This window comes from Pipistrellus kuhlii, unplaced genomic scaffold (genome assembly GCF_014108245.1).
Source record: "Pipistrellus kuhlii isolate mPipKuh1 unplaced genomic scaffold, mPipKuh1.p scaffold_m20_p_2, whole genome shotgun sequence".
In the NCBI taxonomy this organism is placed as follows: domain Eukaryota; kingdom Metazoa; phylum Chordata; class Mammalia; order Chiroptera; family Vespertilionidae; genus Pipistrellus; species Pipistrellus kuhlii.
In genome coordinates, this window is record NW_023425515.1 from 110,026,596 (window position 1) to 110,051,876 (window position 25,281).

The 25,281-nt window shown below is 42.2% G+C and overlaps 1 protein-coding gene across 3 annotated transcripts in view; it reads left to right on the plus strand.

Moving 5' to 3' along the window:
- CDYL (chromodomain Y like) overlaps nt 1-17,224 on the plus strand; it is a 199,744-nt gene extending 182,520 nt beyond the window's left edge. For 2 of the 3 annotated variants that reach the window (XM_036446275.2, XM_036446276.2), the window contains exons 5-7: nt 4,339-4,549; nt 14,985-15,128; nt 16,460-17,224. In XM_036446275.2, the coding sequence (XP_036302168.1) occupies nt 4,339-4,549; nt 14,985-15,128; nt 16,460-16,618 (514 nt within the window). In that variant the 3' untranslated portion in view covers nt 16,619-17,224. The remainder of the gene's footprint in view (nt 1-4,338; nt 4,550-14,984; nt 15,129-16,459) is intronic. The other variant, XM_036446277.2, reaches the window with a different exon arrangement.
- Nucleotides 17,225-25,281: the final 8,057 nt, after the last annotated feature.

Below are 25,281 nucleotides of genomic sequence, written 5' to 3' on the forward strand. Positions count from 1 at the left end.
CAGTGGCCTTGAGGGCACAGCTTTATGATCCCTATACCATTCAGAAGTGCATGTCAAGATTGGTAGAGTGGGTTTCTGTTTTGGTGGGTCTGAAGTTGTGTGTGGCATCTCTCTCTGACAGATCAGAGGGCATTACTTTGGCCTTTTATAACATTGTTAATGATTTTCAAAATTATGTTTTCTCATGATATATATATAGATGAATACATTTAAATTTATTTCTTAAGTCTTCTTGAACATTACCATTTCTTAAGCTATCATGTAGTAGTTTTTCAAAAATACTTAAATTTCAAGTATTATTTTTAGTCTTCTAAATAATTTCAAATTTGTAGAATGCTAGATGGGACCATCTTGTTATTCAGTTTGAAATTAAACTGCTTGATCATCCATGTGATTCCTTGACAGATTGTCAGTACCTCTAAGGCAATCCTAATTGTTAAGTCCATTCTATCTTTTCAGGATGAACTAGTGAACTTAATTTTTATTTTTCTGGTACAAAACCTGTCTCAAATGGTGACTGCATGTTTATTGTAACAGCACACTGATTTTACACATTATTGTGATTTGGGGAGATCTGCTGTGATAAGAAAATATACTTTGCCAGCCAATGCTTCTCAGTGTTGGCTCACTTCACCCCACAGGCATTTCCCAATGCGCCATTTCTAAATCTTGTTGGTGCCTCAACTCTAATCCCAACCCATTCCTCCAGTGTTGAATTGCACTTGTCAACACTAAAGCTTGTATTGTTGGGATTAGAAAAAGCAGAGGAAAGATAGATTAGAGGGATTTCATTTGTTAAACTTATAGGTGATGTTAAATGTTTATTTTCATCAACTACCCACTCTGCAACATTTTTCTTCTGACCTTCCCACTCTCCTCACTCCTCACGAGAACTGAATCAGTATTCTAGGGAAAAGTCAAATCCTGCTTTAGGGAAACTTAACTTGGGTCTTCTTTAAATGAATCTATTTTGTCATTGTAAATTTTTCTTAATGTACATGAGTAGGATCCTAAAAATAATTAATTATACCGGGTTCACTTAACTTTTACTCTTGCTCATTTGCATTTCAGTAAAGTTTTATATGCATAAAATTAGCCTACACACATAAAGCTATTGCTATGTATATTTTTTGTTTCTGTGGTATCTTGTCTTGATTTCTTAAAACTTTGGGGCAAGGAATGTCATTATAGCAAGTTTCCAAAGTAGAGTAGGAAATAAGATTAGATTTAAACATTAGCTTTGTCGGGAATCTATTGCCGAAATTCTGTTATCAGAATTGTTGGTGATAAAGAGCTTGCAAATAAATTGTAATAAAAATATTTGGTACATTAGTGATAAAATTATTATGAGTCAGTTTGTAAAGTTAGACTTTTGAAATCTTCGGGAACTGTAAAACCAGGGAGCCTTCTCTCCCTTAAAGGAGGGCATCTTCACCACCACAGAGTGAGACACAGAGGGACTGGGTGAAGAACAGGGCCAGTGAGTAAAATGCCCCTAGAACTCAACCTCTTACTCACTCAGCCCTATTCAATATATATTCACTATGAAGGGAAAGCTCAGCTGAGATAGGGCAGTGTGCTAAAACTTCACATCTGGTGGCCTCCTTTCCCCAAAACAGTTCTTAGAGTAGTGGGTTTTATGTGAGTTTCTCCTTGGTATAACTGAAGTCGTAAATGTTCTTCAAAAGAATGGATAGAATTTTTATTTTGCTTAATTATAAGTCTTTTAATACTCCATTTGTGGCCTGATCTTTCCTTCTCTGTCATACCCAGCACAGTATTTAATTCAATTTGCAGAAAATTCAAAGGAAACTGAATTTTAAATTCAATATGTTGCATTGAGCCGAGCACATTTGAACGTTCATGCATTTTGGTTTTGTTTTAAAATAACTTGCAGAAGCAAGGAAGACAGGTTCTCCTCGAATGCCAGGCCCCTGGAGCTTCATCCCCCTCCCTGAAGGCAGCTCCCCATCCCCACTTCTGCTAGTGACTCTGGGAAGTTTCTATTAAACAGAAAAGCAACTCCATAAAGTTTTGTTTTGTTTTTTTGTTTTTAAACAAAACCAATTTCTCTGAGAACCATGCTCATCCCAGAGTTTACACTTTAGAAAGGTCCAGGTTGTGTTCTCTGAAAAGGGAACATGGCCTTCACCCCAGAGAGTCTGGCTAATGTATCCCCTTTTCAGAAACAGCGGTGGCTTTCAGATTAAGTTACCGTTCCAAGCAAAAATAACAATTAAAGCAGCATCTAAGGGGTGGGAAATCCAGTTCCGAAAATATTTCTCCAGCTTGTTAAAAATATAAGATTAATTGCAATATCTATTTTAGAACCTTTTTTCTTTTATCCAAACATGTAGAGAGAGAAAACACTGCTACATGGAATAATTAATTCCTTTTACCATTTCTCTATAGTAGGGGTGTCGAACTCAATCAGAGAAGGGGCCAAAATCTAAAATCCAGCCTAAATCGCGGGCCAAATGGTTTACTGAACAGTCATAAACTGTCATTGTGATGGAAATGCAGCGGAGTGCAGTGATGACAGCGCGGTGCGGGCCACATTGCAAGGCCTGGCGGGACGGATTTGGCCCGCGGGCCTTGTGTTTGACACATGTGCTCTATAGAATTTATTATTACACTATTTTGATCATATTTCCGTTTTAACCTACCAAACCATTCGTAGTTTCCAGATTTTCATATGAGGTATATGAAAGTGGAGAAACATGTTTTGAAAATGTCTTGCTTTATATCATGGAAATAAATTCAGCAGTTACCTTGTCAAGAGTCATCAATAACTGAGCTTACAAAATGTATTTCTATCATGTGTACTGACCCAAATCCTCAAAAGGTGGCATAACTGAAGTATCTTCAAGTAGATTGTCAACAGTTATTTCAACCTATTTAAAAGGTTGCCTGGCTTTCCTTGTATCAGTAAAATCCAATGAGATCTTGCTACACTAATGCTTTAGGTGCTCTCATTTAAAAAGTCTAGTGCAACTCATTCATTTGAATGAATTTATTTTTACTCAAGATAAAGATTCAGCAAACCTTGGGGACCAGGCTGAGGTCTATGACTATGGGTGCCTTTGAGAATAGTTGTGGAGTTAGGCTTGCAAGCTGCCAAATTCTGCTTACAGTCCCTCCCTTTTTCCTGTTCTACACACGCACACATGTACACACCTCTCAACCTGTCCTCGAAAAATATATGACCCTCTGTGTCAGTGGAAGGTAAGGGTACTATCTAAGATGCCAAATCATGATTTTTCAGAGATAATCTGAACAGAATGCTTTAGCTTTTTAAATTGCTGAATGGTAGAGAACACCCAAAGATAGGGGTCAGATTTAGAATTTAGAATTCTGTGATTCTGATCTAGAACTAAGACTGCCTTAAAGGAATTATTGGGTAATTATTTTGGTGTGTATTTTTCCTTCTCTTTTCCATGTTAAAGCAGAACAAGAAAGCAACCTCTGAGCATAAAATGAACTTCTAGTGGTGGAAAAGATACACATTAGCAGTATGGCATGGCACCAACTTACCCTAAAGCAGCCTACTATTCCAGCCTGAACCTAAAACAAATCTAACAATAAGCTTGGCTCATTTTGTAGAAATTCCCATCCTCTGTGAAGGCCATCCTGCCCTTAGTCTCACTCTTTTCCAAAATCCCGCTTTAATTGTATTCCACAAGACACAGTGGGGTTCAAAATGGTGTCTGGTTTTTGTTCTTGTTTGAATTTCATATTTTAAACTAGCCTGTAAGCTTCTTGTCTCTATATCCCCAATGGCATTCAGTCTAATCCTATATAAACTTGGGAAATATCTGTTATTTCCAAATAATCAGCTGTCTAAAATCACCTATCCAGTCCAGATCCCAACCCCATGGTTCCTGACCCCAGTTCTCTTTGCTCAACATTGGACAGTTAATAGTATGTCCTGTGCCAGGTTTTCTCTGTCAGACCTTCTAGATTGGTCATCTGAAGCTCATGATGTTTATTGGGCTCGTTGTGTCTTAAGGGAAGGGAGGCTGAGGGAAAAGACATACTGGTCATAGAGCCCATGAGCCACAGCAGATATAAGAGCAGCCTCAGGCTGTGTATTGCCCATCATCTTCAGATAGGTCCTGTGGCAACTGCCACTTCCAGCATGGCAGCTCGGGTATCAGTAAGTCTGTATAACATGGCAAATAAATTTATGGTCCACAACTTCTGAGGGAAGACCTTCAACAAATCTCAACTCATAATTTTCACAGAGTTTACATCCTAGTAAATTGAACATAATAGTGGGGTTTTTGTTGCTCGAATACATAATATTTTGAGTAATTCCCCATTTATTTTTCATTTTAGAAACTTCGTGAATACTTTCATTCAGTTTAAGAAGCCTATTATTGTAGCAGTAAATGGCCCTGCCATTGGACTAGGAGCGTCCATATTGCCTCTTTGTGATGTGGTTTGGGCCAATGAAAAGGCTTGGTTTCAAACACCCTATACTACCTTCGGACAGAGTCCAGATGGCTGTTCCACCGTTATGTTTCCCAAGATTATGGGAGGAGCATCTGTGAGTACCTCTTTTCAAAAAATAATTTTAGAAAACTTCCTGAAGAAATTTAGCCTGGTTATTGGTTTTCTAAATATATACAGGGTGTCATTCTATGGGGACTTTTTATCAAATACACTTGTAATTCATTTCTTATTATTAACTTATAATTATTATTTTTAATTCATAAAATCATACATTTTCCTATTTGTTTATAGAACATTTATGGACACTGTTTAATGTTATGTCCTAGAGAAGGACCTCATTCAGTGAGAAATCTATATCTCTACATAGTTAGCATTGACATTCACTATTAGTAAATATTCAATTTGTAACCATACAACAGAGTTTGCACTGGAAAGGTCTAATATACCTAATTACCTAAAAGCTACACTAAGTGAAAGGAAGAGTCACACTGTCTCACCTTAAATGAGAACTTAGAAATGATGTAGCTTAGTGAGGAAGGTGTGTTGAAAGCCAAGATAGGCCAAAAGCTAGACCTCTTGCATCAGTTAGCTAAGCGATGAATGCAAAGGAAAAGCTCTAGAAGGAAATGGAAAATGCTACTCCAGGGCACATGCAACTGATTAAAAAGCAAAATAACCTTATTGCTGATACGTAGGAGGTTTTAAAATCAAACAAGCTATGGCTTTCCCTGACTCCAAAGCCTAATCCAGAGCAAGGTCCTAACTATCTTCAAATCTGTGGAAGTCGAGAGAAGAGAGGAAGCTGCCAAAGAAAAGTCTGAAGCCAGCAGAGATTGGAGTTTAAGGAAAGACGCTACCTCGCTGACATAAAAGTGCAGGATGAAGAGGCAAGAGCTGATGTAGAAGCTGCAGCAAGTTACCCTGAAGATCTAGGATCTAGGCCAGATAATAAAGGCGGCCACGCTGGACAGATGTTCATTATAGATGAAACAGCCTCATGTTGGAGGAAGATGCCATCTATGGATTTCATAACTCGAGAGGAGAAGCCAATGCCTGGCTTCAAAGAACAGGCTGACCTCCGAGGGGCTAAAGTAGCTGGTGACTTTCAGCTGAAGTCGATGTTCACTTACCACCCCAAAAATCCTTGGGCCCTGAAGAATTATACTAAATCAACTCTGCCTGTGCTCTGTAAATGGAACAGCAAAGCCTGAATGATAGCTCATCTGTTTACAACATGGTTTACTGAATATTTCAAGCCCACTGTTGAGACGTACTATTTAGAAAAAAGATTTCTTTCAAAATATTACTGCTCATTGACAAGCCACCTGGTCAACCAAGATCTCCGACAGAGATGTACAGTGAAACTAATGTCTTCATGCCTAACACCACATCCATTCTACAGCCCATAGACTTAAGGAATAATTTTGGTTTTCAAGTCTTACTACTTAAGGAATACATTTGTAAGGCTATAGCTGCCTTACAAAGTACATTGAAATCCTTCCAGAAAGGATTTCCCTGTCAAAATATCAATGTTAACAGTTTGGAATGAATTGATTCCAACCCTCATGGGTGCCTTTGGGTTTTCAAGCCCTCATGGAGGAAGATGTGGTGGAAATAGAAGGACTAGAGTTAGAAGTGACTGAGTGCTGCACTCATGATAAACCTGTAACAGATGGGGAGTTGCTTCTCATGGATGAGCAAAAAAAGTGGTTTTTTAAGATGGAATCTACTTGTGAAAATACTGTGAACATTGTTGGAGTGGCAAAAAGGATTTAGAATATTACATAAACTTCGCTGATAAAGCAGCAGCAGATTTGAGAGGACTGGCTCCAATGTATCACATGCTACAGAGGGTCAGTTTGTTCATGAAAAGAAGAGACAATGTGGCAAACTTCAGTCTTGTCTTATTTTAAGAAATTGCGACAGCCACCCCAACATTCAGCAACCAACAACCTGATTGGTGTGCAGCTGTCAACATCGAGCAGGACCCTCCACCTGCAAAGATAATGGCCTGCTGACGACTCAGGTGCTGGTTAGCATTTTCTAGTGATAAAGTGTTTTTAAATTAAAATATGTACATTGTCTCTTTAGACACCTGCTATTGCATATGTAATAGACTACAGTGTGAGCATAACTTGTATATGCATTGGGAAACAAAGTTTCATGTGAATTGCTTTATTGTCATACTCACTTTATTGAGATGGTCTAGAACCCAATCTGCAGTGTCTCTGAGGTATTTCTGTAGCGTCTCCAAAAGCAGATGGTAAGTGGAGTTAAGTATCCAGCACCTATTGAAGGGACAAGGAAGAGATGGGGGAGAAATTGAACTGTGAGCAGGCCTAACAAAGCTTCGGCTATCCCATGGGAGCTCTGGGGCATATATGGCCTCTTAGTAGATGTACCACATGGACCATTATCACTGAGAGTGGGCTGTGCCCATGGACGGTGGCTCTCTGCAGTGGGGGAGTCCCCACAGGAGCTAATGCATGTCTGTTGATGGCACTGCCAGCAGCTGGGCAGCAAGATCTCCCTGCAGTGGATCTCAGCGCACATCTCTGTGTGCGCCACAGCCCACCTCTTATCCCTTGGATATGCCTCTTCGAGCAGTTTGCAGGGTCAGTTCCTCCAGGTTCCAGAGCCCTCTCTTCCTGGGGGGACTTAGAGGAGGAGGATTAGACAGTGCTGCAGGCAAGAACCACATGGATGTTAAAATGAGTGGGTAGTAAAAGTACCATGAGAAGGATATAGGCATCCTCTCTTTACTTATGATAGAAAAATCAGTAACTTTCAAGTAGAGAAGCCTGCAGACACCTTCCTGAGAGATTAAAGTTCACCGGAAATAAAGCTTGTTGGCTGTGGTTTGCCTTCATGTGCTTCCCAGAGAATGACATCGCATCACCCTGCTGGAGTCCTGCCAGATGTGCATTGCCTCAGTCTCAGCCAGGGAGTGCCAGGCAAGCCCAGGTGTGGCATAGTCTGTAGATGCGGAGCAGTGCCCTTCAGCCACAGTCAGAGAACTCACCAAAGGACTGAGAAGCCTTTGCAGACTGGGGAGGCCAAGGGGACCTGACAGCTCAGCATAGGGTGGCTTCTCAGAATCCTGATCAGAGAAAAGACAGCAGTGGGAAAACTGGCAACATTTGCACAGGATTTGTAGTTCCATTCATAGTATTGTATCAGTTATGGTTTTGATCACTGTAAAATGTCATATAAAATGTTAATGTTAAGGGAGAGCTGGATGATGGGTTGACAAGAACTCTCTCTACTACTATTGTAATCTTTCAATAAGTCTAAAATTATTCCCCAAGATAGAAAGTTTTAAATAGCTGTTCTTAGTCCTCCCTCATCTCATCCTCTCTGCAGGCCTCAGTGCTGCCTTGGTGGTGGGTCACTGGTCACCAAGAGGCCTGAGGCTGGGTTATCATGCTCTGCTCAGCCGAAGTTGACAGGGAAGGAAGAGGGAGGGGCTCCTGGTGGACCCCAGGATTCCAGACATCCCCTCCTCGCCTGCTGGCCCTGGGCTCAAACATCAAGTGCTCAGGCAGTGGTGAGAGTTTCAAGTTCTCTGGGACCCTTGTTATATCCGCCAGCAAAGCAGCGCCCAGAGATGTGAGGAGAGGAGCACAATGTCCTCAGTAGATCCTTGGGAGGGATCCTAAGTGCAGCCACTCCTGCTTCCACACTTTCTCTCCCAGGCTGTTCTTCCTGTTGTGAACATGGTATAATATCAAGGTCTTTGCATTGTGTATACTATGTATTGGAAGACAGTGCCCATCCTCCAGGAGCACACCTGCTGGCTGGTGCTCCTTTCGTACTGTGGGTCATCCCAGTGCTCCTAGGCTGGCAGCTTCTGCAGGTGTTGAATGTAATTCCACCAGAGGACCAATTCCCACACCTCCTTTGCTGGAAGGAGGATATTCTGGTCTGGTATTGTGTTCTGTGACAACCCATCAGCCTCAGAGTGAGGTCCTCTAAGGACTTGCAGGCAGGAAAGCAAACTCAAACCCTCCGTAAGCGTCTGTTCCTGTACCAAGCATGTCAATCTTGCAGCCCGCGGCTATGAGTTTGACATGCTTGCTGTAAACAGTCAACTTATGCTTGGCTGGCTAGTTGCCTCAGGAATGATGCCAAGCAGGTCGCTTGGCATTGGTGTCTGCTACTAGAAGGCTTCATGTCCAGCCACTACAGTAGCTGAACCAGCCTTGATAGGTCAGAGCCCGTGCTATTGAGCTCCAGCACCAGCGGGCCAACCAACCAACACTGGCTAGTGTCACCTTTCTTATGTAGTTGTTTAGTTCCTCTTCATAGTGGGTGCTCTGTGGTGGACACTGACATGCCAGCAGTTACGTATCTGTGTGCCTCTAGCCTGCACATCTGTGTCCCCAGTCTTCCAGGACCCTGAGTAGCCAGATAGACCGTTCACGACTACCCTGCTCATTCTGGATTCTAACCCTGATGAATTCTCTTACAACAGATGAATGTTCAGGCATATTCTCCATTTCAGAGCATTCCCCTCGAATGTTCTTTTGAGCCAGACCACCCATAAACCAACCAAGCTTATTCACAGGGGATCCCCATTCAGCCATAGATGTTAACTGAGGCGGGACACTGGTACAGCAGTGGTGTGTGGCTTGTGGGTCTGGGCCACCTGCTTATACATCTCACCTATGCTCACTGGTGTTTGTGCCTGATCCCAGCTGTGCACCTGCCACTGGCCCTGTCTGACCCTTAGACCTTGATGGGCCTGATAACCCAGCTTATGATGGACATTTCACTTGGTGTCCCAGAGCTAGGTGTTCTTTCTCTACCAGAGCCCAGAATGTACATTAGAATTATTGTTTAAGGGGTATTTACTTCTCTGCTGGAAGGCACGGCCTTGCTCCAGAACCCCAGGGACCTGCACCTGTATTGAGATCATCTCTCTGGCATTGCCATAAGCTCCTCATGGCATCTTGTCCCACCCTCTTCACTGGCAGCAACAGCGGTTCTGGCATTTCACCTTCACTTGGCCTGAACCCTTGTTACTTTCTCCATACTTTAGAGGCCATCCCAGCAGCAAGACCACACAGCCTCTCCTGGGCACTTGCCAGCATGTTAAGTCTTATATAGTTCAGGAAAGCTCCCCTGTCCAACCTGGTGGTTTGCCCCCTGGTCAAGAAGAATCCTCAGAATTCAGTCCCTTGTCTTCTCCCAGCTCCACCAGCACTTTCTAACTGTGTCATCCAACTCTTCTGGGGAGTTACAGGCCTGCTGGCCAAGAGAGGGGATGTGCAGGGTCTAAGGGAAGTGATGCAGTCCTGTAGAGAGAGATTTCTGTGTTGTCTTCGAACAAGGGGGCAGCACTTGTTCTGAATGGCGATGAGTGGGCTGTTTATGTGGGCTCAGAGGAGTCAAGGGTTCAGAGTTTGGGGGCATCCACCAGAAGTCCCCATACCAAGTTTACCCTCCCTCTTCCTTCCTCACATAGCCTTCTGTGTGTGGCTTATCAACCTTGCCTGGAGCGTGGCGACTCTGATAAGTCCTGGGTCTGGATGTGGGTTACAACTCTCTCTGCCATCTTGGTACCCAGGATTCCCTCTGTGTCAGTGGCAACTGGCAGTTACTATCCCATCACCTGTGAGAAGGTCTTCATTGCCAGCTAGCTATGGAGCAATAAATCCTTTCATCGCCGTTTCCACTCCCACCTGCCACAAGGCAGTTCTTTGCAAGCAGATGACTGTGGCAGGCAGGACATGGAATAGGTATCAACCTCTGGCGAGGCAGAGAAGAAACAGGATTGAGCAGAGGGTAAGGTGACCAGATCATCCTGCTTTTGGTGGGACAGTCCCGATTTCTAACAATTTTTCCCACGTCCTGCAGTGTTTTAAAAAAAAGTCCCAATTTTTGGAAAGATTAGAAAGATTCTTTTCAAAAACCGGAACTTTTTTAAAACGCTGCAGGACATGGGGAAAATTGTTATAAATCAGGACTGTCCTGCCGATAGGGGATGATCTGGTCACCTTAGAGGGCAAAGGTGAGCTGTGGCGCAGTTCAGATGATGCCCTAGCTGAGCCCATGGTAGACTCTGGGGCATATGTGGCCATCACAGTTGTTCCATGCCTCACCACACTCAGCCATTGGGTGCAGCAGCCCCCAGAAGGGCCTGCCCCTGGGAGCGGCTGCCTGGAGAGCTCTCGCAGGTCGTTGCCTGCTGACAGTGCTCCTGGCAGTTGAGCAGCAATTATTTCCTGGGCCAGCGGCTCTAGGTGACATATCAGTGTTCACCTCAAGTCGCCTCCATTTTTTATGGGGAAAATATTAAACTTGACCTTTGAACACATTTTGGGCAAAGGTAGCTTGGAAGTGGAGCCCTTAGGTCAAATGCTGCTACGCGATAGCGGTCTTGGAGTCCACTGTGCTAAGAAAGATGCATAAGTAACTTGAATGTAGTACAAAGTGGATGTCTACTCCTGACTGCCTCACCTTTGACCCTACTGGACAAGTCTTGAAAGTCATTGTTTGCTTCTCCTGTGATTTCCTTGTGTAACCTGAGGAACAATCTTCAGCCAGGGCAATTTGCCCCATCCTCCAGTCCTAATGGGCATGTGGCAATGTCTAGAAACTTGGTGTCACAACAGAGGAGATGCTAGTTTATCCTACAACTCACAGGCCGCCTTCCACACTAACGTGTCTTTACGCGGCCAGAGTATCTTCATGCCCAGCTTGAGAAACCCTGCTCTAAATAAAGCTGGAGCAAAGAGCCTAAACAGCATGCAGTATAAATTCTGCACTTTTTTTTTGAGTAGCTGACTAAAACCTCTACACACTCATGAATGGATGCTGATGAGGTGAGTTGTATTGTGACAACTCTTATTAAAGGGACTGCTGCCCAAATGGTGCCGTTCCTTTCCTGAGCTCTTAGTGTGTGTGGATTTCAGGAGCCTGAGGCAAGCCTAGAACAAGTTTGGTTTTCCCCACTTGCTCTGCGTAAAACTGCAGGATGGCAAGCTAAAGGGATTGTATTAGCAGGATAAGAACATGCAGATAGACAAGCTGGGAAAACTACCTTTTTCTGTAGTAACTGCTGCAGGGAGAGAGATCTTAGAGCCAGGCTGTAGTCACAGCTGTGTAGGTTAGCCTAAGAGTATAATGCTCTACAGTGAGTCCTCCTCGTGCCCAGTGAACATTCGTGGAGTGCCCACGCTGAGCCAGACACTGCAAAGCCCAGTCCTGTCTCAAGGACCACCCCTGTGAGCCTTTTCACTCAGGAAAGTGTTGGGCCCTGTGACTGACAGCTGAGGAACCTCAGTTGAGGAGACCACGTTCCCATTTGCAAACCTGGCAGCTCTTGGTCCTGAGAGCCTTGCCCTGAGTTTACATTCGGGAGCTGCCCTTTGAGAAGGTTAGAGACTAATTCGAGGGAGTAAGTGGCAGAGCCGCTGCCAAGCTCTGCCTCCTTGAGATTTGAAGTTTCCTGGTTCCTCCCCACCCACGCCCATCAGACTTCCTCACCACTCTTCTCAATGTGATTTTTTGGCTAAAAAGCAGTAAACCTGTAAGACATTTATCGATTCAAAGAGCAAACCTTAACTCCATTCATGGCTAACACACCAGGAAATTTTTAACTAATGTATTATTTCTGGCTCAGAGTAGATCTTAAAAGTTCTCATCACAAGGAAAAAAAATTGTAAATATGTATGATGATGGATACTAATTAGATTTATTGTAGTGATTATTTCAATATGACTTATGAAGCTATAACTTACTTTTTTTTAATTTTAGGATGGTGAAGAAACATACCACCCTATTGTACCTATTTTGGCCAGATTGGCAAAAACATTTGGTGTCACATTTTCATTTGTGTGCCGAGATAAGAAAGGTTGAAAATAGTTGTGCTAGAGTACCATGTGCCATATTCCATATGACCTATACTTCAACTTAATACTTTGTCCTTCATCATTTATCATTTGTCTGCATAGCTACACTATAACTTTTTTAAAACAGTTGGACAATTTTGACCACATTGGGTATTTTTAAAACTATTGGAAATTGAGTGTATGAGAACATATCCATTCAACTTATGTATATTTAGTCCTACTAATCTTAACAAGGAAATTTTTCCTAATGATTTTTTTGGTGAGAAAGCACTTAACAGCTTGAATTAGTCCCACCAGTCAGTCCTTTGGGTAGATTCAGAAATGTCCTGCACAGCCATTGACAGCCAGTGGAGAGTTAGCTGGGTTCTCGCTGACTGGAGGAAAGGATGGTTCTGATGGGCTGTCAGCCCCAGGTTCCAGGCTCCAAGCCTGAGAAAATCAAGAAAAGGAATGAAAGACCAGAAGAGAAGAGAAGAGTGGTAGGGCAGTAAATTGGCCTCCAGGTAGCAAAAAAAAACAAAAACACTTTCAAAATGACTGGGAGAACAGAGAGGCCCCCTAGAGGCACTGGGGGAGAAATGCAGGAAGGATGCCTTGCTTTTTGTCACTTTCGCTGCCCATGTGCACTCAGGCCAGCAAAGTCCTTTGTGTTCACTACCCAAGCCAAGACCCTGTAGTTCAAGTTTGTCCTACAAATGTACTTCAAACTAACCTAAGTGATTTATTTTTTATTTATTTATTTATTCTTCCTCATTTTTTTTATTAAGGTATTATTTGTGTACATACCTTACCAATCCCCACCCCCACCCCCACTCCCATACATGCCCTCCCTCCCCATAGTTTTTCGTCCATTGGTTATGCTTATATGTATGCATACAAGTCCTTCGGTTGATCTCTTATCTAACCTAAGTGACTTAATTGTGCTGTCTTTACAGTATGTTGAGTGTAAAAGAAATGCATATAAGGAATTGAAAATTATCTGTCCATAGAGCACTTCCCAGTAAGTCATTTCATCAGGAACTGTTTTCCTTTCTCATTGCATTTGGATCTGCCTTCAGAATAACGATCTTAACAGTTCACAATAAGATTAGGTCAGATTTTTAAATCCATTGTTTATTTTAGACCTTTCTACTGAGAGGAGGCTGTTCGGGTGTTTTGTAGAACACCTTCAAACTCTTCAAACAGCCATGGCTTTGTCCAAGACTTAAATAACATGCTCCACGTGGGGACAAAAGTGAGTCATGAGTGTTAAGAACCTTGCAGTCCTTCTGAAAACCCCGTTCTACAGCTGCTTTGCATCTCTGTTGATGTTGAGGTGATGAATCTGCAGGACGTTTGCTCTACCAGTTCTTGTGTGCATAATCTAAACGGGCATTTGCCAACCTTTCGGACCTCGTGGACCACCAGTTGGTGACCGCTGCCGCAAAGGTTTCCTTAAACCGGCGGTCACCAACCTTTCAGCCCTCGCGGACTGCCAGTGGCCCACGGATCACCGGTTGGCAACCGCTGCTCTAAGCTGAGCATTTATTTCACGTGCGGTTGGCCATCAAGGTCCTTTAACTGGAGGCACACAGGTACTGTCAACTGAGAGAGACCCTTAATACTTTAAGACTTTTCATAACAATAATTTTGCTGCTTTTGGAAAAGAAAGACACCTACCAAAAGTGCATTTTACCTGAGCTCATAAGCCTCTTTGTGACCACCAGAATCTTCAGGAAGGTTAACCATGGAAGATAGGAAATTGTGACATTAGAATCGCGCAGTTTCTGTCAGATAGTCTCCTCTTTTCTCCTTCAGCATCTGTGAGCCTATCATTAGAGTGATAATGAAATTCGTGCAAATTTGTGATGAGACCTTAAAAGTGCGGTAGAATCCAGGACAAAGTTAAAACCAATTTCATATATATATATATATATATATATATATATATATATATATATATATATGTATATGTGTGTGTATATATGTATATATATGTATATATGTATATATATGTATGTGTATATATATATATGCATGCGCGCACACACACGCACACACATATTCTTAAAACCAAGTGTTCACTCCCTCCACTGTCATGCATATAGTCAGACCCTCCGAGCAGTGGTCGTTGGGGGTGCTTCTCAGTCCTGGTTGTCGCCTCCCCAGTATCCCCCTGCAGGGCCTCCCCACCTGCGTGTGCAGAAGCTCTGGCTGGCCTCACGTCCCTAAAATTGCAAAAGTTCTAGCTTTGCTTGGGCCTCATTTTCCTAGGAAACAGTTTTGTACCAAAGGAGTTCACACACTGGGAGGAGGGGGCAGGCAGAGAGGGACATGTCAGTGACTTCAAATTTACAAACGGATCTCTAATTTAGATTTCTTGGCTGTCTATTTGATCCTGTATTACATCATAAAATAAGCTTGTTACATTCACTTTTTTTGAAAACCCACTGACCAGTATGTTGCTTCCCGCCCGCGCTGTGGACGGTGCTGGGTTTCTGCTCAGTGCCAGGCTCTAGAGATGTGTGCGAAGGGTGCAGTCCTGGAGGGTGTGCAAGGGGGCCCAGCCCAGGCTGCTCAGACACCCAGCCTCAGTGTGCATTTTTAAGGGATGAGATCTTAGGTAGGCCTTTTCCACCTGCCTCCCCATCACATTTCATACTTCATATCGGTGTCAACTCTTCTTCCTTTCAGGCTAATGAAATGTTGCTCAGTGGCCGTAAGCTGACAGCGCAGGAGGCATGCGGCAAAGGCCTGGTCTCGCAGGTGTTCTGGCCCGGGACCTTCACCCAAGAGGTCATGGTTCGCATTAAGGAGCTTGCCTCGTGTAATCCAATTGTACGTCAAGTTTGTTCTCTTACATGTGTGACATTTGTGTGTGGGTGTTTTTGCCATTACCTTTTCCTGCAGAAAAAATCAGACTTTTCACAGCATTTCCCTGAGCCCTCCCACATTTGCTCCCTGCACAGCCACCTTCATGGGAAATACTGACGGCAGCCATATGGATGCCAATGCTTCAGTCTGCTTACCCTGTCCTCCCTTTGCTAGTGCACAAGAATTAAAGGAGAGCATTTCAATCTCAAGTTTAGTAACTTAAAAATGCCCTATAGCCCTGGCCAAAAGGTTGCAGGTTTGATTCCAAATCAGGGCAAGTATAGGAAGGCGACCAATTGATGTTTCTCTCCCTCCCTCTGCCATCTCCTCAAAGATCAATAAGCATGTCCTCGGGTGAGGATTATTTTTTTTAACTCTATAAAAGTCTACCAAAAAAACAACATTTATATAGCTCTTCTGCTTTCAAAGCCCTTTCATATAATCACTTTTCCCACATGGTAGACCTAAGTTTTGTCTAATAAATGTGCTGGATAATAGTTAATCTTTTAACAAAATTGTACTTGCCAAATTATAAGGTGAAATGTTATTGATATTAACTGATCTAACTTCCCTCTAAGCCAGTGATTTTTAACCGATGTGCCACAAGAATTTTTAAAACATGTGATACCTGACTATTTAGTCAGGGGCACTTATCTCTTTTCCCTTAAAATAAAATAAAATAAAATAACATAAAATAAAATAAAATAAAATAAAATAAAATAAAATAAAATAAAATAAAATAAATGAGAACAGTCAACATAATAGCCATCCAGTGTGAATTAAAATTATGGGTTTTTTTTTGTCAGATCAGCAAAATGTAATATTTTCTGGTGTGCCACCGAATTTTATCGTTTATGTTGCCATGAGATGAAAAAGGTTGGAAACTGCTGCTCTAAGCTATCCCAAACGTGAGCAGCCCTCATTAAAGTTGAATTTTGGTTAAACAATCCCCTCAGCAGACATCCTCCCAGTTTCCCTTGAGCACCATATGTGTGGCTCAGGCAGCACAGCAGCGTGGGCCACGGCTGGTCTTGGTGTCAGGAAGAGGCAGGGAGTAGACAGTACAGCTCCCTTTCGAAATAGCTTGACAACTATTTTGACGTTGAGAATGTAACTGATATTTAGTGTAAAATAGACTTTGTACATATATTAGGCCTGGTGTATATGGTGGAAAATGTCTAGTAGCTTTTTTTTGATAGGTCGTTACTCTGGTTTGATAATTATCCACATAAACTTGTGCAGTGGAACCATTGCTTGCAGACACTCACCTGCTAACTAACTGTTGTTTGGTCCAGGTGCTGGAGGAATCCAAAGCCCTCGTTCGCTGCAATATGAAAGCAGAGCTGGAGCAGGCCAATGAGAGGGAATGTGAAGTGCTGAAGAAGATCTGGGGCTCCGCCCAAGGGATGGACTCCATGCTGAAATACTTGCAGCGGAAGATCGATGAGTTTTGATTGGCAGGCTGCCTGCTGATGACACTGGAATTGAAGAGCAGAACATCTGTGGCTCCAAGGTGCCCGAATCCATCCTCACAGCCTGAAACGTGTTCACTCTTAGCTCAGGCTTGGAAGCAGGACTTGAAACATCCAAGCTATTTATTGTCAAGGAGTTTTTAAGTACTGTAACTTTAAAATAAATAATTACAAAGCTCCTTTGCCCAAACATCATTATTTTATACCTAATATTCAGACAAGTATGAGAGTGTAATGGTGAGCACTAGACTGCTCACTGCAGCTCTAATTTCTGCTATCTTTGACTTGTACTGTATAAAGAAGGAAGTGTGTTTTGCTGGTTTGGGATTGCAGGAAAAGTCTGGGATAATGTTTATTTTCCTTATTTTTTCCTTCTAGGACAGACTCTAAAGAGGCACTAGACAGCCTCGTCTCCTCTGCCCCAAATAGAGATAGGGAAAGATTTGAGATGTGCTTTTTTCTCCAAGAAGGCATAGCAACTCAGATGAAAGTCCTTATCAAAAATAAAACTTACCTTTTAGGATATTTCTGATGAAAAATCCACTGGTGAACATGCCCCCAAACTAAAGTACACTTGGGATTTATGCTTGAAAAAAAATCAATTGCTTTTTCCTTCTCTTTTAATATGCCTGGTTCTCACCCAGTTAACATGGAGAAACCACTGTCTCGGGAAGAAAGCTTGTTTTGCAGTCCTAGTGACTCACTGGACAGCCTATGTGTGGAATCTAAGCTATAAGTTAGCCTTAGTGGGATTTAAATAATGTCTTTGACCCTTTTGAAAAAATAACTGCAATGCTTCTTGTTGCTGGGTGAGAAATGCTACTTTATATACAATTTTGGTTTCCTATGTGCAGATATGATTGATGTATTACACCAAAAAAAGTATTTTTATGTTTATAAACTGTATTTTTTAGGTTCACTTAGAATATATTTTATTTAATAAGTTAAAATTGTTTTGGCACACTATTAAATGCAGAAACTCCTTTTTAAGAAAAAGAACTACCTTATATTCGATGTTTAATGTTCTTGATCTCCGGGTTCATGTCTACACAACACACTGAGTTCAGTGTGGTGTCCAAGAGTGCCCTACATAAACAGACATGTGCACTACTCTCAGGAGTGGGGCCGATTCCTGATTGCGGAGGCCTGTCATTAGGTAGGCTTCTGCGCTTGCAATCATATTGAATGTATGAAGAGTGAAATAAAATCAAAACCTTATTTTTGTACAGTTTTAAATTTTATACTAGAACTGACCACCTCCTGGCTGCGTGGAGAGCTGTACAGTGTATAAACCTGCCTTTACCTGGGATTGGTTGGTGCAGTATTTTTGCATCTGTGGGACCTACTCTTTCGTTCAGTAGTTTGAAATATATATAAACTGTACAATCTGTAAAGTTTTTATAGAATAAATATTCAGCTGTGAAAACTGGTTAAATAAAACTAATATTTCTTAACATTTAAAATGTTTTCTCTTATATTATTCACTTCTGAAGTTTCTTCATGAATGTATAATCTTTTTTGTGAAATAGTCATAGGAGCATAAAGCATTTGTACAGTATAAAGAGTAATGAGCCACTGTAACTACCGCTAGGGAGGAACTAGAAAATGACCAGTGTCCTCCCGGGTCACGTCCGCCTCCCCTCCCCAGGTTATCATTGTCATTTCCTGTCACACATTTGTGTCATGCATCCTGTTGCTTCTTTCTCAAAGAAGCATATTTTTTAGCATATATTAATTAGTGCATATTTAGAGTCATATTATATCCCATATAAGCTCCTGTGATTTATATCTTCGATTCAGTAGTAAGAGGCTTTTTTATCTGTGTACAGAAAGTTATATAGGTAAAGAGCCTGAGGTGTGAAACACTCACCCCAGATCATGTGGGTAACTGGTCAGAGGTAGCACCAACCTTCCAGCCCAGTTCAATGTGGCAAAACCTATATTCTAGCAACTTGCCTGTAATGTCTGTTTTTTAGAATTTACAAATAGGTAACTGATTCAGTAGGCTCATGCTTAGCCTTGGTGAGGGTGACGGAAAATGTAGCCTCTCATATTGGTGAAAGTCTAAATCAGTTGAACTTTGGAAAAGAATTTGGTAATTACTGTAAAAATAAGTATTAAAAACCTAGACCCAGTAAGTTCTATTTATAAGAATTCATCTTAATCAGTGAGTTCTTACAGAAAATAAGAATATGAATTCTTACAGAAAATAAGATATTTATTCAATTAAATTCACCTCAGGATTGTTCCTAATAGTATTATAGAAAGTTGGAAACAGCATGCCTTGTTCATTAGTAAGGTTTGTGTTAAATAGTTATGCTACAGCCAAACTGCTGTGGGAAAGGAATGAATCTTTTAAAATCTAAGGTGGAGCAGCATTCCAAAAACACCCATTGTATGTTTTTTTTAAAAAAAATATATATATATATATGCTTTTATTCATTTCAGAGAGGAAGGGAGAGAGAAAAACATCAATGAAGAGAAGACTCACTGATGGGCCACCTACTGGGGACTGAGCCTACAACCTAGGCATGTGCCTGACTGGGAATCGCACCACGACCTCCTGGTTCGTATATCGATGCTCAACCACTGAGCCACACCAGCCAGGCCCATTGTATGCTTTTAAAAGGTTAAAACATATTCTGTTCTGTTTATCAAGTCCTCTCCCCTAGTGCTTCCCAGCCCCAGGGGTGAAACACTGCCCAGCCCTCGGAAGTTGAGGTAGAGATGGGTGCTACTGCCCATTTAGGGCTTGTACCAGGGCCGTCCCTTCTTGCCTTGATTCCTCGGCCGTGTGGCAGTAACAGCAGCCAGCACTTAGACTGCCCTGAGCCAAGTACTAGACCAAATACTGCTAGCTCATGTGATTTTTTTTTTTTTTTTTTTTTAGTATACTCAGTTTTCAGAGACTATTGATGGAATATATTTTTAATAAAATATCATACAATTAGAGCTGTCAAATCTTTTGGTAGCTGACTTCATTTCTGACATCCCTGGCAAGACTAAAGAAATCCAAAGACCCTGAACTCGGAGATCTTTGCGGGAACTCCGTGTCCACAGTGTAAGTGGAAAGGAGTGTGGGAGAGCACCTGGCAAGGGCTGCTCACGTGGCTCCTGTTGGCCCCTGTTACTTGGTCAAGAGTGAACAAGGGTTCACTGGGGGTTTATTTACCCAGGTATATGGGAAAAGCAGGAGCCCAGAGGGTCCGGAGCCAGCCTTGGCCAACTCCCCTTTGGCCACATCAGAGGCTCCAACCCACCCATAAATGACCTCTTCACATTAGCATAAACAAGTGTTACATCTCCAAGGGAAGGGAAAGGTGTGCATTGCAGTTGAATTGGTAACTTGGTAGCTATGTGAGAGGGACAGCCTGGGACACAGCTCTGTCAGCCTGTCAGTCTGGCCCTCAAGAAGCTCGGTCTCATCTGCTTCCCTCAAATTCCAGGCCAGCTAGCCCATCTGGTGGCCTATTACTGACCTTTCTATCTTGTAACCAGCATTCCTCAGCCCATGCGCTTCCTGTCCTAAAGTGCACTCTAATGACCTCCAGGACATGCCCAGGGGAACCCTACCCTCCCTCCACAAGAAGGCAGATTCTGGGCAGGTGAGAACAGTCCTCCGAGGAACCTTCAGCCCTGCAGTGAAGCCCAGATCGAGTGGGAGAGGATCTGCGGCATTGCATGCACCTCTTTATACAAGAGGAAACGGCCCAGAGGGGTCAGGTAACCTTCCCTTCATACAGCCTTGTATGTAGCCTGGCATTCGAGAGTAGCTGCTAGCTACTGCTTCACATTCCACTGCTCTGGGTGCCTGCTTCCCTCAACAATTTGACGACTTGCCAAAATCAGATTGAGGTAAAAACTGACTAAGGGAAGTATCCAGTGAGGAGTGGCAAACGTTGCACATTAAAATTACCTGGATTGCTTAGCAAGCCCTCAGTACTGCCCATGAAGCCAATTAACTCATGACCTCCACACTGAGATCCAAATATCTAGTGTATTTGACCAGGGCAGGATGGCCTGGAAAGCCCAGTCTCTTCTGGACCCCACAGGCCTGTGGTTCTGTGGGCAGAAGTGGGGCAGTTGGACAAAGTGGGTGGTGTGAGGCTATTTGGCGACAGGATTTAATACTTCTTTCTAGTGAGTCGACCTACCAGAGAATTTTGGCAATCTACAAACTATCTCTGCATCTGTAGGAGTTATAATAAATACTGCATTTAGAAACAAACACCCTGACTGGGAAGGGCTGACTATATTCCAGGAAACTCCTCCCTATCCTATGGGAACATTCCCACAGTGGCTCTGAAGACAAAGAAATATCTGCTTTGGTGAAAATGGCATTGGATAATTTGAAATTTGGTTTAAAGGTTACTTTCTTGGTGAGAAAAAAAATTCAGTATTTCAAAACAAACTGATTTTAGAGCTATATTATGTCTGTAGATGACTAATGAGTTATTTAATACAGGCCTTTGTAAAAGATAAAGTCTAATGAGTTTTAACACTAATTCTTCTTTTTCTAAATTTGCATTGTATTCTAAAACTGGGAGACAAATAGCACCTATATGGAATATTCTGGAGAAAAACATCTAAATACCAGATATGCAATGAAATGGAATACTTCAACAACACTATAAACAAACCATGTAGACCTAACATACACCTATAGAACCCTCAACCCAACAGCAGAATACATATTCTCAAGTGCACATGAACATTTCCCAATATAGACCATATTAGGCAATAAAAACAAGTCTCAGTGAATTTAAAAGGATTAAAATCCTATATAATGAAAAGTTAATATGCAAATTGACCATCACTCCAACACACAAGATGGCTGCCCCCATGTGGGCACAAGATGGCCTCCCCAGTTGGACACAAGATGACCCCCCCATTTGGATATAAAATGGCTCCCCCATTTGGACACAAGATGGCCAGCAGGAGAGGGCATTTGAGGTGACCAGGCTGGCAGGGGAGGGCAGTTGGGTGGGGGGAGGGGAGGAGACTGGGCCTGCAGGGGAAAGCAGTTACAGTGACTAAGCCAGCAGGGGAGGGCAGCTAGGGGTGACCCGGCCAGCAGGGGAGGGCATTTAGGGGGAACCAGGCCAGCAAGGGAGGGCAGTTAGGAGCAATCAAGCAAGCAGGGGAGCAGTTAGGCATCAATCAGGCTGGCAGGGAAGTGATTAGGGGTGATCAGGCTGGCAGGCAGAAGCTGTTAGGGGCAGGTAGGCGAGCAGGCAGGTAGGCGAGCAGTTGGGAGCCAGCAGTCCTGGATTGTGAGAGGGATGTCCGACTGCCCAATCCCAGGAATCAGGACTAAATGGGCAGTTGGACGTCCCTCAAGGGGTCCCAGGTTGGAGAGGGTGCAGGCTGGGCTGAGGGACACACCCCCATGGATGAATTTCATGTACTATGGCTCTAGTCATACAATATATGTCCAACTGCAATGGGAAAAAAAAAATTATTTACAACAGAAATTTAGGAAATTAAAAACATTTCTAAACAGCAAAAAAGACACCTTTACAAGAAAAATCCTATCTAATAAAGAGGAAATATGCTAATTGACCTGCATGCTGTCTCAAAGATAGTGGCACCCATAGCCAAGATGGAAGAAATATGCTAATTGATTGCTCTGCCCTCAAAGATGGTGGTGCCCACAGTCACAAGATAGCGACACCCCGTCCCCTCAGCCCCGCACCTGCCTCCGGAGTCCCCCAGTCCCCTCAGCCCCTCAACTGCCCAAGGCCAGCCCGAGGCACAGGCAAGCCTCAGATGGCTGTCCAGCTGCCCAGAGACGCCTGAGGCTCAGGTAACCAAGACAGGCTAAGGGTTGCACTGCCAGCAGTGGCAGCAGCAGAGGTGTGATGGGGCATCACCTTCCCTGATTCCCGGGTCACCTCCCACCGCTGAGAGCTCCCAGACTGTGTGAGAGGGCAGGCCAGGCTGAAGGACCCCCCACACCAGTGCATGAATTTTCATATTTTCATGCACCAGGCCTCTAGTTAAAAAATAGAGATGAAGGAAAAAATTTTAAAAACACACAATAAATTATGTAACAAAACACTATCTTTAAAGGGGAAAATAGATACCAAGTCAATCTAGCTGCCCAGCTTAAGAAACCAGAAAAAGGAACCAGGCCAGTGTGACTCAGTGGTTGAGCATTAACTTATGAACCAGGAGGTTAGGGTTCAATTCTCAGTCTGGGCACAAGCCCAGGTTGTGGGCTTGATCATCCCAATAGAGGGTGTGCAGGAGACAGCCAATCAATGATTCTTATCACTGATGTTTCTATCTCCCTTTCTAAAATCAATAAATATATATTTTTTAAAGAAGAACAAACTAAACCAGCAAACAGAAGAAAGGAAATAAAGATTAGACTAGAAACAAGTGAAATGGAGAATATAAACACTGGAAAAATCAAGTTATCTCTTTGAAAAGATGAACTAAACTGACGAAGGAAAAAGGGATACTTAAATTACTAAAATCAGGACTGAAAGGAGAAAGTACCACCAACCTTATAGAAGTAAAGAATTCTAAGAGAATATTATGAGCATTTGTATCCAACAAATTAGATAAACTACGTGAGATGAAATAATTCTTTGAAAGACACAAACTGCCGAAACTGACTCAAGAAGAAATAGAGAAACTGAATATCCCAACAAGTAAAGAGATTGAAACAGTAATCAAAAAACTTGGCATAAAGAAAAGCTCAGAACCAGATGGCTTCACTCATGAGTTCTCATGAGTTCTAGTAAATGCTTAAAAAGAAAATACTAATCCTTCACAAGTGCTTCCAAGAGGAAGAAATACTTTTTAACCTATTCTATGAGGCCATTGTTACCAAAACCACACAAAGACATTAAAGAAAAGAAAAGACCCTGGCCGGTGTGTCTGTGATTGGAGCATCCACCTGTGCACCAAAGGGTCTCGGTTCAGTTTCCAGTCAAGGGCCTGCACGTGGGTTGCAGGTTCAGTTCTTTGCCCTGGTCAAGGCCCACGTGAAAGGCAACAAATCAACGTCTCTTACATCGATGTTTCTCTCTCTGTTTCTCCCTCCTTTCTTCCCTTCCACTCTCTCTAAAAATCAGTGAGGAAAAAATATCAGTGAGGATTAACAACAAAAAAGAAAACCTATAAATCAATATCCCTTATTAATATAGATGCAGAAATCCTCAACAAAACAACTTGATATCACATAAAAATTATACACCATGACCAAGTGAGATCTATCCCAGGAATGAAGTTTGGCTCAACATACAAAAATCAATGCAATATACCACATTGATAAAGGATGAAACAACAAGATTATCTCAATAAATGCAGTGGAGGGGAGTGTTTGAAAAATCCAACATCCTCACACTTAAAAACTAGGATTAGAAAGGAATTTCCTCAAGTTGATAAAGGACATCTATGAAAAACCCACAGCTAATATCATAGTTAATAATGCTATTGAAAGCTTTTACCTTAAAATCAGAAACAAGACAAAAGTGTTTGCTCTTGTCACTCTATTCAACATTTTTCTGAGAGTTCTAGCCAGGACAATCAGACAAGAAAACAAATAAAGAGGAATATTATTCGGCCATAAAAAAAGAATGAAATCTTGCCAAAGCCGGTTTGGCTCAGTGGATAGAGCGTTGGCCTGCGAACTGAAAGGTCCTGGGTTCGATTCCGGTCAAGGGCATGTACCTTGGTTGCAGGCACATCCCCAGTGGGGGGTGTGCAAGAGGCAGCTGATCGATGACTCTCTCTCATCGATGTTTCTGACTCTCTATCTCTCTCCCTTCATCTCTGTAAAAATTCAATAAAAAATATATTTAAAAAAAAAAAAAGAATGAAATCTTGCCACTTGCAATAGCATGTATGGACCTTGAGGGCATTATGATAAGTTAAATAAGTCAGAAAAAAACAAATGCTCTCACTTACATGTGGAATTGAAAACCCAATCAAACACAAAGCTCATAGATATGGAGAATAAATTGGGAGTTGCCAGGGTCTAGTGTAGGGAGGTGGGGTGGCAGCAAAGGAGACAAAATGGGTAAAGAGTGTGAAGAGGTACAAACTTCCAGTTATGAGCTAAGTCATGGGATTGTAATATACTGAAAGAGTAGATGTATTATGCTGAGAGAGATCTTAAAAGTTCTCATTACAAGAAAAAAAATTGTAACTATGTATGATGATGGATATTAATTAGATTTTAATTTTATGATGGTGTGAAAGCAAAATGCATTCAGTAAAACCTGAACTTTGAATTCTGAATTTTGATCTTTTCCAGGGCTAGCAAAAATGTATGTTACTCTCTTGTCGCAGCTCGTGGTCAGCAACACAATCACCAGGGTAAACAACTGACACTCTGTGGTGTTCAGTTGTCCCTTTAACAACTCGGGGTTTAGGGCCACTGATTCCCATGCAGTCAAAAATATGCATATAACTTTGACTCCCCAAACTTAACTAATAACCTTATAGTTATTAGGAATAACCAGAGAAGCCTTACCAATGACATAAATAGTTGATTAATATATTGTTGTACGTTATATGTATTATATACTGTATTCTTACAATAAAGTAAGCTAAAAAGAATAAAATGTTAAGGAAACCATTTGGAAGAGAAAATATATTTATAGTACTAAAAGGTATTTATGTTGTCTTAT